This window comes from Onthophagus taurus, chromosome 2 (genome assembly GCF_036711975.1).
Source record: "Onthophagus taurus isolate NC chromosome 2, IU_Otau_3.0, whole genome shotgun sequence".
Lineage (NCBI taxonomy): Eukaryota > Metazoa > Arthropoda > Insecta > Coleoptera > Scarabaeidae > Onthophagus > Onthophagus taurus.
The window spans coordinates 1,784,988-1,798,091 of NC_091967.1; the positions used below are offsets into that span (position 1 = coordinate 1,784,988).

At 37.8% G+C, this 13,104-nt stretch overlaps 2 protein-coding genes and 1 long non-coding RNA gene across 3 annotated transcripts in view; 1 reads left to right on the plus strand and 2 right to left on the minus strand.

Moving 5' to 3' along the window:
• The window catches only part of LOC111417936 (transmembrane protein 132C dtn), a 64,192-nt gene that overhangs the window by 13,690 nt on the left and 37,398 nt on the right, over positions 1 to 13,104 (plus strand). The window contains exon 3 of the mRNA XM_071201595.1: positions 2,984 to 3,025. Within this exon, the coding sequence (XP_071057696.1) occupies positions 2,984 to 3,025 (42 nt within the window). The remainder of the gene's footprint in view (positions 1 to 2,983; positions 3,026 to 13,104) is intronic.
• Positions 4,937 to 7,038, minus strand: LOC139432784 (uncharacterized). The gene is made up of 2 exons (XM_071201594.1): positions 6,539 to 7,038; positions 4,937 to 6,339 (listed from the first exon to the last, which is right to left on the minus strand). The coding sequence occupies exons 1-2, from the start codon at positions 6,635 to 6,637 to the stop codon at positions 4,966 to 4,968; spliced, it is 1,473 nt and encodes a 490-aa protein (XP_071057695.1). The 5' UTR covers positions 6,638 to 7,038; the 3' UTR covers positions 4,937 to 4,965.
• LOC111417910 (uncharacterized) lies at positions 7,878 to 9,496 on the minus strand. The gene is made up of 2 exons (XR_011642455.1): positions 9,057 to 9,496; positions 7,878 to 8,997 (listed from the first exon to the last, which is right to left on the minus strand). It is a non-coding gene; the product is annotated as an uncharacterized lncRNA (long non-coding RNA).

Below are 13,104 nucleotides of genomic sequence, written 5' to 3' on the forward strand. Positions count from 1 at the left end.
CTATCTAAAACTAATGTATGTATTTAAAAGTTAATGTTGCTATGGTGATAACCATACATACTATGATGCAACATAATGTATCAAATATTTGCCAAAGTTTGTATTTAAAAATTCGATAACAACTCTGGCATTATGTGCTGGTACGATGCTCCAGCATGTTAAGTGTCAAAGTATAACAAAACTGAATAAAACTTTACAATGAATTTCGAAAATTATGAAAAATGTAACATGATGGAATGCTATATGTTATCAGATAAGAATGCGACGTTAGTCGCGGAATTTTATTTCACAAGATATCCAGAAAGAAGACAACCGCACGTAAGAACCTTCAGCCGGTTAGCAGAAAATTTAATAGATATTTGGTCCTTCCCCAAACCACATACAAAAACATACCAAAATGACCTGCAAGAGAAATTGCAACAAGACGTCTGACCCAAAAGCCGTTGCTCCCGAATATGAAAGAAAAATAAGTATAAACCATACTAAGCGGGGCTAACTCCTTATTTACGTGCCGGAGATGTCAATCGAAGATTAGAATTTTGTAGATGATATTTAGAAAAATTAAATAGTCTGCTGTTTGTTCAAAATGTTATCTGGACCGAAGAAGTCTCTGAGTGTTCAAAGAAGCTTGGGGTTCAATGTATGGTGTGCTCTTTTAGATAATAGAATTTTGCCATATAGTATCTACCATAAATATATGTCGGAGACGGGGTCGCAAGGGAGAAAAAGGGGACGGAAAGAGAAAGGCGAGGGAGGAGAACACTGTGGAGGATGGGAGATGGCGAGGGAGGAGAGGAGGAGGCTGGAGAAGACCTTGATGGAGGGGTTGACGGACAACCAGAAAGGAGTTATACAAGAGGTATTAGGGGCATTCGCGAGAATGGAGGACTTGGTTTTGAATTTGGAAATTAAGAACAGAGAGCTGGAGGAGAGAGAGAGGGGCAGGATGGGAGAGGGGGAGAGAATGAGAGAGATGTGGGGGCGGTTGGAGACGGAAATGGAGAAAAGGATGGAGGAGATGAAAAACTTGATTACCGGGAAGGAAAGATATGAGGAATGTTGGGCAGAAACTACGCGGGGGTTGTAGGGAAAGATAGAAGACGTGCTAAAGGAAGGGTGATAGTTATTGAAGATCAGAGAGGGGAAGGGAAGGAAGACGGCGAGGGAAGGGATTTGAAGGCGGAGGTGATGGAAGGATTAAAGGGAAAAGAGGGGGATCTAAGGGTAAATGCGGTGTGAGGAACGCAGGGAAATAGGGTGTTGGTAGAGGGGGAGTCCAAGAGGGACGTAGACCTGATAAAGGAGGAGATGGGAAAGAGGGCAGGGTGGTCTATAAGGGAGACGAGGAAGCTAGACCCGAAGATTGTGGTATTTGGTGTGCCAAGGGAAATGGAGGAGGAAAAGATAATGAGGCAGAAGGCTGGGGACATGGGGGGAGGAGAGGGGGCGAGGGTCGAAGGATAAGGTGCAGAATGGGGAAGGAAGAGAATTGTTGCAGTGGGTGAAGAAGAACGGATGGGAGATACTGAACGGCAATAAGGAGGAGGGAGAAGAAGGGGAGTACACATATACAGGGGCAAGGGGGGGCGTCGGTAATTGATTACGTGGTGGTGGACCAAGAGCTGTGGGATAGGGTGGAAAGCTTCAGGGTGGGAGAATCAGTAGAATCGGAACACCAACCGCTGGAATTGGTACTAAGGGGCGCGTGGGGGAGAGGGAGTTTGAATCGGGAAAGAAAAAGTATAAGGGCTGACTGGTCGGAAAGAGGGATAGAACACTTTAGGGAAAAGTTGGAAGGGTGGCGACGGAGAGTGGAGATGTCTAGGGGGGTGGACGAGCTGGCGCGGGTGGTGGGGGAAGCGATATCGAAGAAAGAGTACGTACGAGGGGGCAGTGCAAAGCTAGGCAGGAACGAATGGTGGGATGGTGAGTGCATGGGGGCGAAGAGAGAGGCGAGAAGGAAGTTGAGACAGTGGCGGAGAGGGTTGGCGGGGGTGGAAGAATATAGGGAAGCATTGAGGGGATATAAAGAGATATGCAAAAGAAAAAAGAAAGAATTGAGGGAGAGGGAGGCGGAAGAGATTAGAAGGGTGAGACAAGAGGGTGAAGTTTGGAATCTACCATAAAAACTTAAACTCAGAGAAATACCTCAGTATATTAAGGCAGCACTTGAGCCTTTGGTCGACAATTTGGCACTAAATATGTCTCAAATGATATATTTTCAATATGACGGAGCACCAGCACATAATGCCAGAGTTGTTAGTGAATTTTTAAATACTACTACAAACTCCTTGCTACTAACTTTGACAATAATTGGAAACAATGCTTTCCCTCATGGTATGGTTATCACCATAACAACATTAAGTTTTAAATACATATAATAGTTTTAGAAAGAACAAAAAAAATTGATACATTATATTCCATCATAGTATGTATGGTTATCACTAGGGCACGAAACTTTTGTAACAAAACGATACGATTTCCCCCCTCCACTTGTTCTCATTGGCTAGTTTTCTAGGAAGCCACTGAGAACAAGTGGAGGGGGGAAATCGTATTCTTTTGTCACAAAAGTTTCGTGCCTTAGTTATCACCATAGCAACATTAACTTTTAAATACATACATTAGATTTAGATGGAACAAAATGAATTTTTGTTAATTATACAATAACTATAAGAAATATACCCCACAAACTATATATATTTGTTATCAGAAGAAAATAACAAATTATTTTAAGTCATAGCCAACTATGGTTTCAACTGCGCCACTGAATTCTTCGTAAAAAATTGCCCATATAATGTTTTATTTATAATACTCCATCTTTGATAATAAGTGAGATATTCGCGATTGTCGTTTTTGCAAAATTTTCAGTTTTTGCCGATAGGGCGAAAACAAAAGACGATAGCTGTTCGGAGTTTTCGGCGTTAGCATTTTCTCGAAAAACGAGATCATGACATGTAAGCTACTTTTTTTCTATCTCTTTTAGTTTCGGAGATGGTCTATGCGGACATCGAAATTGGGACACCCTGTACGTAAGTTTTACGCATGGTTAGTGTTCTAGGGTTAATAAAATATGGTTAAAAATATTTCATAACCGAGTCAACTCTATCAACTTTCCCCATTAGATTGAAATCCGTAGGACTAATACAATTTCGAGCCACATAAATTGAATTTCGCGCTAACACGTTATAATACAGTGTGCTGAGCACATTTAGCTGTTAACATGTTACATTAGCTAAGTGGCTTCTCCGAGAGAATATCCATTTTCATAATCATCAAATACAGCTTCTAGTGTGTAATAAAATGAGCAAATATAAGTTTAAAAAGAAAAAAAAAAGGCAAGGTAATATTTCCTAGGGCTTCTGAAACTAGCGAAAACTCAGTGCTAATTACACCCCCTGAAGACAACCACTTTGCAATTAGGTTCGACTAATAACCGAGAGGCAATTAAGAGCCTCGAAAAGAAAATTAAGGCGCATTTTATCTCGAAAAAAGTCTCGAGGAATTTTATATTTCTTTAATAATAACACTTTGTGCGTTTCATTACGAACGTAGAAATGTGAGAGCAAAATGCAATAACGTGTAATGCAATATGGGGATTGTAAGCATTGTCAGGCTTTCTATTCTTGTTTAATTGCTTGGAACGCGCATGGATCATCGAATTTGTATGTGGATTGAGTTCGAAAGAAATTAAACATGTCCATTGTGTTTTAAGTTGAACTGTTTGAGTGAATTTAATTGGAAAATCGGTAAATCAAATAATAGGTACCCTACATCCAAAGTTAAATATAAATTGAATTTTTGAATGGTAAGTTTTAAATCTCTCTATACATTTGAACAAAAGCGGAAGTTGAAACTTTTAAAGGTCTCTAACTGAATGAAAGATATTTTCCACAAGATCGGCCATGTATAATGTTAACGTTTTCCATTAAGTAAGTAACTTCCATTGGTCGATTTGAATAACAAATGGTCGAAAGTTTAATTTCCAACTTTCGGTGAGCATTAAACCACGGAGTATTTAAATTGCAAATTTTATTTCGGCTTTTACTTCTTGATGACCCTCCTCTCTCCAAACTAATCAAAGATCAAACGCGTGGGCCTGTTTACACATCCATAAACAACGGTGACGCTGAAAAGAAACCGTTTTGGACCGCCCACGCGTTACTAGGTCAATCCAGGGCGGGAATTAGCTCCTAACGAATACGTTAAAGGGGATACGGCTGGATTTGGCTCGCAAAAGGGTGTTCTTTTACGGTGGGCTAATGCCCTTTTAACGCGCATTTTGCGGTCTGACGCCGCCCGAAATCGCACTTTATGACCGGCACGGCTATTTCCTAAACGTACTCCTACCAAACAGGGCGTAGACAACCACCCGCTCCCGGTGCTGTTGTTTTTGCTGCGAGCCATGTAATTGTAGTTGCGAAGCTCTCTCGAACCGTGCCGTCGAGACTTGTATTTTGAACGCGAGTTGAGAAACTACATTTTTGCTCGTTCCATGCTCATATAAATCGTTTAAGTTAATTGAAAACCCACCAACGAGAATTTACTTAACGAGACACTCATGCATTGTGTTATAGTTTATGTTCGTTGAAACGAATTTTGGTTATTTAAAGCAATGTTTTAACTCATTTCCATATATTTTCCACTGGTAATTGGCAATTTACATGGAGGATGCTATGGTTTCGTTACGTGGAACCTAAGTGATTAGTAGAGACCGGATAAAAAAGTGTAAAAAAACTGGAAAAAAGTGCTTAAAAAATCTTAAACAAAAAGTTCTTAAAAGGCACACAATCTGTTAAAAAAGCATAGAATAAACAAAATTAAGCAAAAAACGATAATAGAGAAAAAATACATAAAAATTTGTTATAATGATGATAATAATATATTTAATATTTATATTTTACAATTTATTACGTTTACATAATGAATATCTATCTCCTATTATACAATGCTTAAAAGATTTCTTAATTAATGCTTAAAAGAATGAATAACTAAATGTTTCTCCAAGTTTTCCATGCTAAAATTATGTCTCCTGTCTGTTAGAATGTTTTTGTATGTAGAAAAACTACGTTCAACATCTACACTTGTTATTGGTGCATGTTTAAATTTTGGTATAATCGCTGGATCTATTTCAAAATCGCAATGTTCCGCACCATTTAAAATAGTAGATATTTTGTACAATGTCTGGAATCCTTCATTCTTTGAGAGAGTTTGAATCACTTTTTCTTTTACTATTTGACCAATAGATCCTGGGACACTATTTGCTGCCGCTTCAAAATTTTTTATAATATTTACGGATTCTACTAAGGGTAGCTGCTGTTTTTCTAAAAATTGAATACACTGACTTACAAATTTAAAATGACTTTTAATAAAAGCCAATTGTTGTGCAAGTTCGGGTATTTTTAGAACTCTCTGACATTCTTCAATAGATTTGCTTTCTGTACTTTGAAATTCAAGTATTATGCCTTGAAATTCTTTAAAATGATCGGCATAGTACATGGCAGCATCTAGCCAAGTTCCCCATCTTGTTAAAACTGGTGCTGGGGGTAGAGGAATGTCAGGCAATGTCTCTTTAAACAATTGCACTCTCAATGGAGCTTTCATAAATATTTGTTTACCATTTTTTATTAGTGTATTTACCATCGGATACTGCAATCTTATAGTTTCAGCTATGCGGTTGAGTCCATGAGCTAAACAGGTGCAATGTATTAAATTGTAATAGAAAATTTTTATATTTGACGCAGCTTTTATCATGTAAGCTGCAGCGTCGGAAAGCATTAATAAAATTTTTTCATTTGGAACTGCCTCGGGCAAAAAAATCTTGTTTAACTCGTCGTGAACAAATCTAGAAATCGTATTACTATTCGTTTTTGTTAATTCTTTTGAACTTATTAAAAAACCCTCTGTTACAACATCTTCATTCAAAACTCCTATAATAAGGTTGGCTACATATCTCCCACACGTATCAGTAGTTTCATCTACTGCGAACCATATATAGTTATTTGCAATATATTTTTTAATTTGTTGCATAGTTTCATCATAAACTGGGGCGACATAGTTCTTACGGAGAGTGCTTTCATCTGGGATATTTTTTTTGCAATATTTCTCTAGAAATTCTCTAAAAGACCTACTTTGTAATTTATTCAAGGGAATATCTGATTTAATCATAGCACTACACAAATCAAAATTAAAGTGTTTTTGTTCATTGAAACCAGAAGTTGAAGCTATTGAAGTCGAAATAGTTTGTTGCTTATTTTTATTTTCCTCGATTTTTCTAATGTGCTCCTTATGCCGGTCAGTTTTCAAATGTTGAGTAATATCATATTTTTTGTTACAGACGATCTGCAATAAAGTAAGCGAGTAGTTTATTAAAACTAAAGTCCATACGACGTAATGTTCTTGATTAAAACATATTTTGTTAAGGATTTTATTCATATTTTAAAGACATTAAGAACGTCCCGTAAGAGCCATCAAAATAAAATGACGTTTTAAACAGTTAAGAAAAGACGAAGTAATGTTGAATTCGCAAATTTGTACTTACAGTTTTAGAACATGCTTGACAAAAAATCTTTTTATTGTCAATTTTCAATTCTTTGTGGCCTCTAATCCACTCTTCTACGGTTGATTTATATTTTGGCATTTTGCAAATAAGTACCACGCACAGCTTCACATAACAGAACACCGCGAAGCTAACTACACACGTGTTAGAATACGACACAATATAACGTAAGCAGAGATATCGGAAACTTCGGGGAATCAAGCGACTCTTTACACAGTTGCCAATTTTGCTCTATGTACACGTTTTTACGCGTATATTGTTTTATATTATATTGTATTATTCTTAAAAATGATATAAACATGCATAAAAAGTTAAAAATAAGCACGAAATAAAAAAAAGCATAAAATCTCGAAAAAAGCAAAAAAAAGCATTAAAGAATATGTCGCAACATACTTAATTTTGCGTAATTCGTCTAGAAACTTAATATCTCATATTTGCTTATAAAATTGAGCAATAAGCATAACGCTTAAAATCCGGTCTCTAGTGATTAGGCAGCATGGAAAAGAGAAACGGAAGCTGCTAAACAGTTAACCTTTCAGAGATAACGTGCAGAAATCAGACATAAAGTATAACGTGCGGAGCGATACTCCGCACCTGTTTTCTCCTAAGTTAATAAGAAAAAAAAGGAGACTAGTATAATTAATGCTTTTTTTTTGTATTATTTTATTGTATTACATACAAAACTCAAGTTTACAATTCATATTCACCAAAAACAAAAAAACCAATTGTTTAACAAAAACTTATAACTAGTTATAACATTACCTAAGTAGGAATTAAATTTTCAAAAAAACATTAGTTTTCAAATTGTTGATCTTCATTTGCGCAGCCATGACAAATATTTTCGGAATGTTCTAAACAAATGAATTTTCGGCACTTGAAACATATAAACCGGGTGGGCCTATTTTTTTTTTCTGTCGCACTGAAAACATCTGCCTTTCTGGGCCTCAGGGTTAATTGGTTTTAAATCCTGCTGATCATTTATACCTAATATTTCCTTGAGACGAATTCTAATATTTCGTGGTATCTGTTCATTTAACGCTCGTCGTCGTACGTGTTCATTTAGAAGTTCCATGCCAAGTGACTCTGAAAATATTCTTCGAGGTGTCTTATCAAAGTGGTATAGAATATGACCATGGGCCATCGGCGGGTAGCTCTGGCACAATTATAAGCCTCACACATTTTATCGACTGTGTCAACACATCCTTTTGTTCTATTGTAATCTAAAATGAGTTCAGGTTTTCCAGTTTCCTCGTTAATAGAATCGTCTTCGAAGTGCATTGTAGATAACAAAAGAACAACCTTATTTTTTTTGGAAATATAAGAGCAAATCGTAGCTTTTTCTTGGAATCCAAACATGCTTGTTTTCTCCGGCCGAGGAACAGGCTGAGTGAACTCCAAAGGTAATTCCTTTCTGTTTTTCCTTATGGTTCCAAGAATTGTTAGTTTATGATCGGTAGAGGTTCTACTACCGGAAATTGGTTGACAAAGACGAGATAAAAGGGAGACATTATCTGTTTGCACTTTGAAGGGTCCAGGGGGTTGCTGCCCAGTATAAATTTCCAATTTCGTTGTATAATACATTTTTGCGTCTACTAAAGAGTATATTTTGATACCGTATCGATTTGGCTTATTGGGCATATAAACACGAAATCAACATTTTCCACGAAACGCTGCTAACATTTCGTCCACTGTTGTATATTCAGACAAGCTAAAGTATTTAGGTAAGTTGGAATTAAATGCATCAAATACTTCTCGAATTGGCGCCAACTTATCATGCCTTTGACGTTCCTCACGAGTACCTTTATCGTCAAATCGAATATAACGTAATAGAAATTTGAACCTTTGAAGGGACATAGTGAGACGGAAAATCTCCATAGAGGTACCAGTCGTTCTAAACAAATCAGCCGCATTAACATGATTATTCTTTGACATTGCAGAAATATATAGCAACCCAAAAAGTGCCTTCAATTCAATAATGTCGGTTGGCCTTGCTGTTCGATTAGATGTATCATAATTCCCCATGCCAATAAAAATATTTGTGTTTTCTACAATAACATTTAGAATATTGTCAGGGAAAAAAAGGCTCCAGATCTCTAGCGGACTTTTTATTCCTTTTGCGTTTTTTTTTACACCAGGAAGAACCTTGATTATGTTGTCTGCACGAGTTCTTACTTGTTTATTTCCAGGATGCTTACGCCAGTGTGTCTTTCCGTCTTTTCCTATATAAAATGCAGCAGACTGTTGCCCCGTGTTTTTCCCTGACAGTGGAACATCCAAATCGATGGGCTCAATTGTTTGTTCGTCATCGGTGTTATGATCTTGGATTTCTTCGTGGTCACTTGTCAAACTCGCATTATCATCATCAATATCGGTCTCCACCTCTTCAAAGAGCCTTTGAAGATATTCCTGTTCCTTTTCGTAATCCATAGCTAACTCTAGAACTACATAATTATCCATAGTAGTAATTAAGCAAACAAATAATAAAAAACCAATAACTTACTTATAATGTTTTGCAAAAAGGATAACGTGAGGAGTATCACTCCGCAAGCGGCTAAAATACCAAAAACAAGCGCACCCCGAACATTTTTATTGATTTTTATTGAAACTAACACTTGACCTAGAACTAGAAACATTCAGATTTAGCTGTGCGTCTCTTGTTGATACAAATGACTTAAACAAGAGAGTTTTGACTTAACAGAGTGTTGTGAAGTGCAAAAACATTCTTAAATGATAAATGTCGGCGTCCATTAGAAACTACATAATTCAACGAGCAATAAAAAGTCCGCCTGTGCCGGAATGAGTCCAAGAAGACGCTTTTAGCGGCGTATTTCGCCTTGGCATGGCTTCAAGGACACGAGGCTGCATTAATTGCCGTGGAGATTCGGAGCGAACTCTGTAAACTTCATCATGCCATCGCCACTAGAAAGACCCGACTCGAAACTAGTGTTTACGTATCTGAGAAGTCTTCGGATTTAGCGAGGCTTTCCCGTCAAGAGGCCGACGTTTTAAAAAGTTTGTTTATAGAGTGCCCCCCTCGGCGTCGCGGCGCTCCGCAGTTAATACGACACCACGTGGAGCCTGTAATGACCCGGCAGATGGCGCTTCGCTCATACCGCTCTCTGGCCAATTAAGCCGACCCGGCGGGTAACCCTCTTGTCTCAATTAACACGGCTTTTGTACCCTTTTTTTTTAACTCTACTCTCGTTTCCGTTTGTTCTTCCTCTCTTTTTACTGGTTCAACATTTCCAGCACTTTTATTTTCAATCGTAAATCGAGCACCAATTATTATTTGATTATTTGTCCGCGGGTTTTATGACCAAGAGATCAAATTCACAACAATTTCACATCAAATCAAATAATAAAAATGATTTTGTAACCTTCTATAATAACCAGAAGAAACGAAAATCAAATTTAGACAACACTGAGAATCGGGTTATTCGAAATTGAAATTTTATTTATCATCACGACGTATTTTTCTGGCGACTGTCACATTGAATAATGCAGGTCCGAATCAAGGCGAACTCGACGACGACTACGTTCGGATGCAGATGCGACACGGTCGCGTGCCTATCCTGCACATTATGAGTTGGGAGTGGAAACTTCCCCATTTTTATTGTCGCTAGGTACCGAAATTGCCTACCGGCGGAAGCGGCACGAAATATTACCATGGTCCTTTAAAATGCAAAGTACATTTAACAGAGAAAAATTATATTTTGTGCATGCTGAATTGGTCCTTTTTAAAGATTCTCGTTTCCACCATTTATTTTCAAACGTATCCACTGAACTGTGCTACAATAAATTTAAACATATAAGTATGAAAATTATCACGGAAAATTATAACTAGAACTAATACTAGCCTTGTCACTAAAATTAACTAAACCAAGCACTATCAATAGAATTAACATTAGACCTGCAACTTGAAACATTCGGGTTTAGCACTATTACTATGTAGAACTAACTAAGACGGCAAAACCCGAATGATTCTAGTTCTAGGTATAGTGTTAGCTCTAGTTTTATACTTGCATTGCCACTAAGCTTCTCATGCAGACTCACTTCCCAAGAAACTTGATGATGAGGGCTGAAAATGCCACAACAGGCTATTCCTGCATGGCAAAGCGCTCCTCAAGTACCGATTGGAGTGTGGCTAGTAAAGTCGTCACTTACACTTCCGTCGACCAGGCGATTCAAACGTTTAAGCCGTTCAAGTCGCCTGGAGAAGACAATATCTTTCCTGCTTTGTTACAGCAAGACTGTTGTTGCCTATTTTGGTAAAAAAATATTTATTAATTATTGTTAATTAACAATAAAGACAAAACAGAATTACTAAAGAAGAACGGAGTCTATCAACTACAATGCGACACATGCCAGGCAATATATATCGGAGAGACGGGAAGAACATTGCAACAGCGTATTAAGGAACACAAAACCAGAGAAAACTCGGCATTTGGAAGACACTTACTCTTTTCACAATATGACTTTAAAGAACAGGAAAACGTCAAAATACTACACCAGATTAGTAAGGGCACACACATGGAACTTTTGGAGCAATATGAAATAGATCGTTTTCTTCATAACAATCCCAAAGAGAAACTGCGCAATGAACAACTAATTCCACAACAAACCCCATTATACACATACTTAAAACATCCATATCCACCATATAAAGGACAAGCAAAATTTTTAACAAAAGAGAGAGCGTAGTTAGGAGGCGACTAGTGCTGCTGCATTGTTAAAATAGAGAGGCCCCGAATTACGAATAAAATAAGAAGATTAAGTTCACGTTTTATTTTGATTTTGATTCGATATTTTATTTCTTCAAATATGTTAATATTACTTGTGTGTGCCTTTGCATTTTGTTCGGATTGTACATTCCCTTTTTTGTTTTCTACTTTACCGATCAGCGCAACCTAACCTCACCAACAACTCTGTTTTCCCGCTAAAATTACACCATGTTCTTCACGATTAAAAATTTTTTAGTTTTTGAAATTTAACATGTTCACGTGCGTTTATAATATCTGACGTAAGTTTATACTATGATTTTAATCCGTTTGATTTATATTTTATAATATTTTGTACTTATAGAGGTCTTCTGAAGACGGCCAGGTGGCTGAAATTAATAAAGACAATTAACATAATTAAACATATCACCTTAGTAAATAAAGATTTATTACCTACTTTATTACCTACTTTATTTTGGTAAAAGTTTTTAGAGCGGGTGTCGTCTGGAAATATGTACCGGCACAATGGACTAAGATAATAGTATCTTATATACCTAAAGCGGACCGTTCGGCCCCTACTCCTAATGCCTTTCGACCCATCATTTCTGTTGAAAACCCTTGAAAAAGTTCTGAAACGGTATATCCGTACGGTGCCACTGGTACTTATCAAACGGAATAAAAAAAATCAGCAGAATTAGTTCTACACAACTTAGTTGGTAGAGTATCCAGGACGCTACAGGATAAAAAAATCGTGGTTTGTGCGTTTCTGGATATAGAAGGAGCGTTCAACAACGCAATACCACCATCTCTTGAAAAAGTTGCTCTTGACAGGGGAGTGGAAGCAACTATAGCGGATTGGATCCGCAATATGCTTGATAGTAGAATAGTCTCTACTTCACTCCACGATGATGCGATATGCTTCAGGCCGGGAGATGGCTGCCCGCAGGGAGGGATGTCATCTCTCCTGCTTTGGTCTCTCCTGGTTGACGATCTGATTGCGATAGCCGAAGCCGTTGGTCTAGAAATACAAGGAACACAAGGCTGATGACATTGTCGTTATGCTCAAAGGAATCTGTTTGTCGAGGATATGTAAAGTCCTCCAGGTGACCCTAGATACCATTTGCGCTTGGTGTAAGGGAGAGAACTTCTCGATAAACTCGCAAAAGACAATTGTTAATTTTTGGACTAATCCGCCCAACTATCCAAGGTGAACAAATTTTTTTCTTAAAGGAAGTCAAATATTTAGGAGTAATCCTAGACAAAACCTTATCATGGAATGGACATTTGCAGGAAGTTTAGATTAGCTAGATTATCCTTGTGGACTTGTCGCAGTCTTTGTGGACAAAATTGGGGTCTTACCCCTGAAAGACTGTACTGGCTATGTGACTGTGATTAGACTTATGATCACATACGGAGCAGCAGCCTGGTATAAGAAAATCCGACAGACTCTCTGGTGCGATAAGCACAACGCCAACTCTAGCAATGGAGGTTCTGCTTCTCCTATCTCCTCTGCATTTGCTTATAGAGAAAGTGGCTAGAACAACCATTTACAGATTTAAGCAATATGCTCAAAACTGTTCCGAAATGTCCTACCAATGGGTTGCGGAAGACATTATAAGCATTGATACTATGCTATCAATGCCGCCAAATTTGGCAGGATCACTATCGGTGATTAATGCTCGATACGAGATTGTACTGCCTGAGCGGCAGTCCTGGATCGAAAATGAAAATTCTCTGGTTCGGGCAGACATTTGCTTGTACACAGATGGATCAAAAACGCCTGAAGGGGTAGGTGCAGGAGTATACTGCCAGACACATCGAATTAAGCAA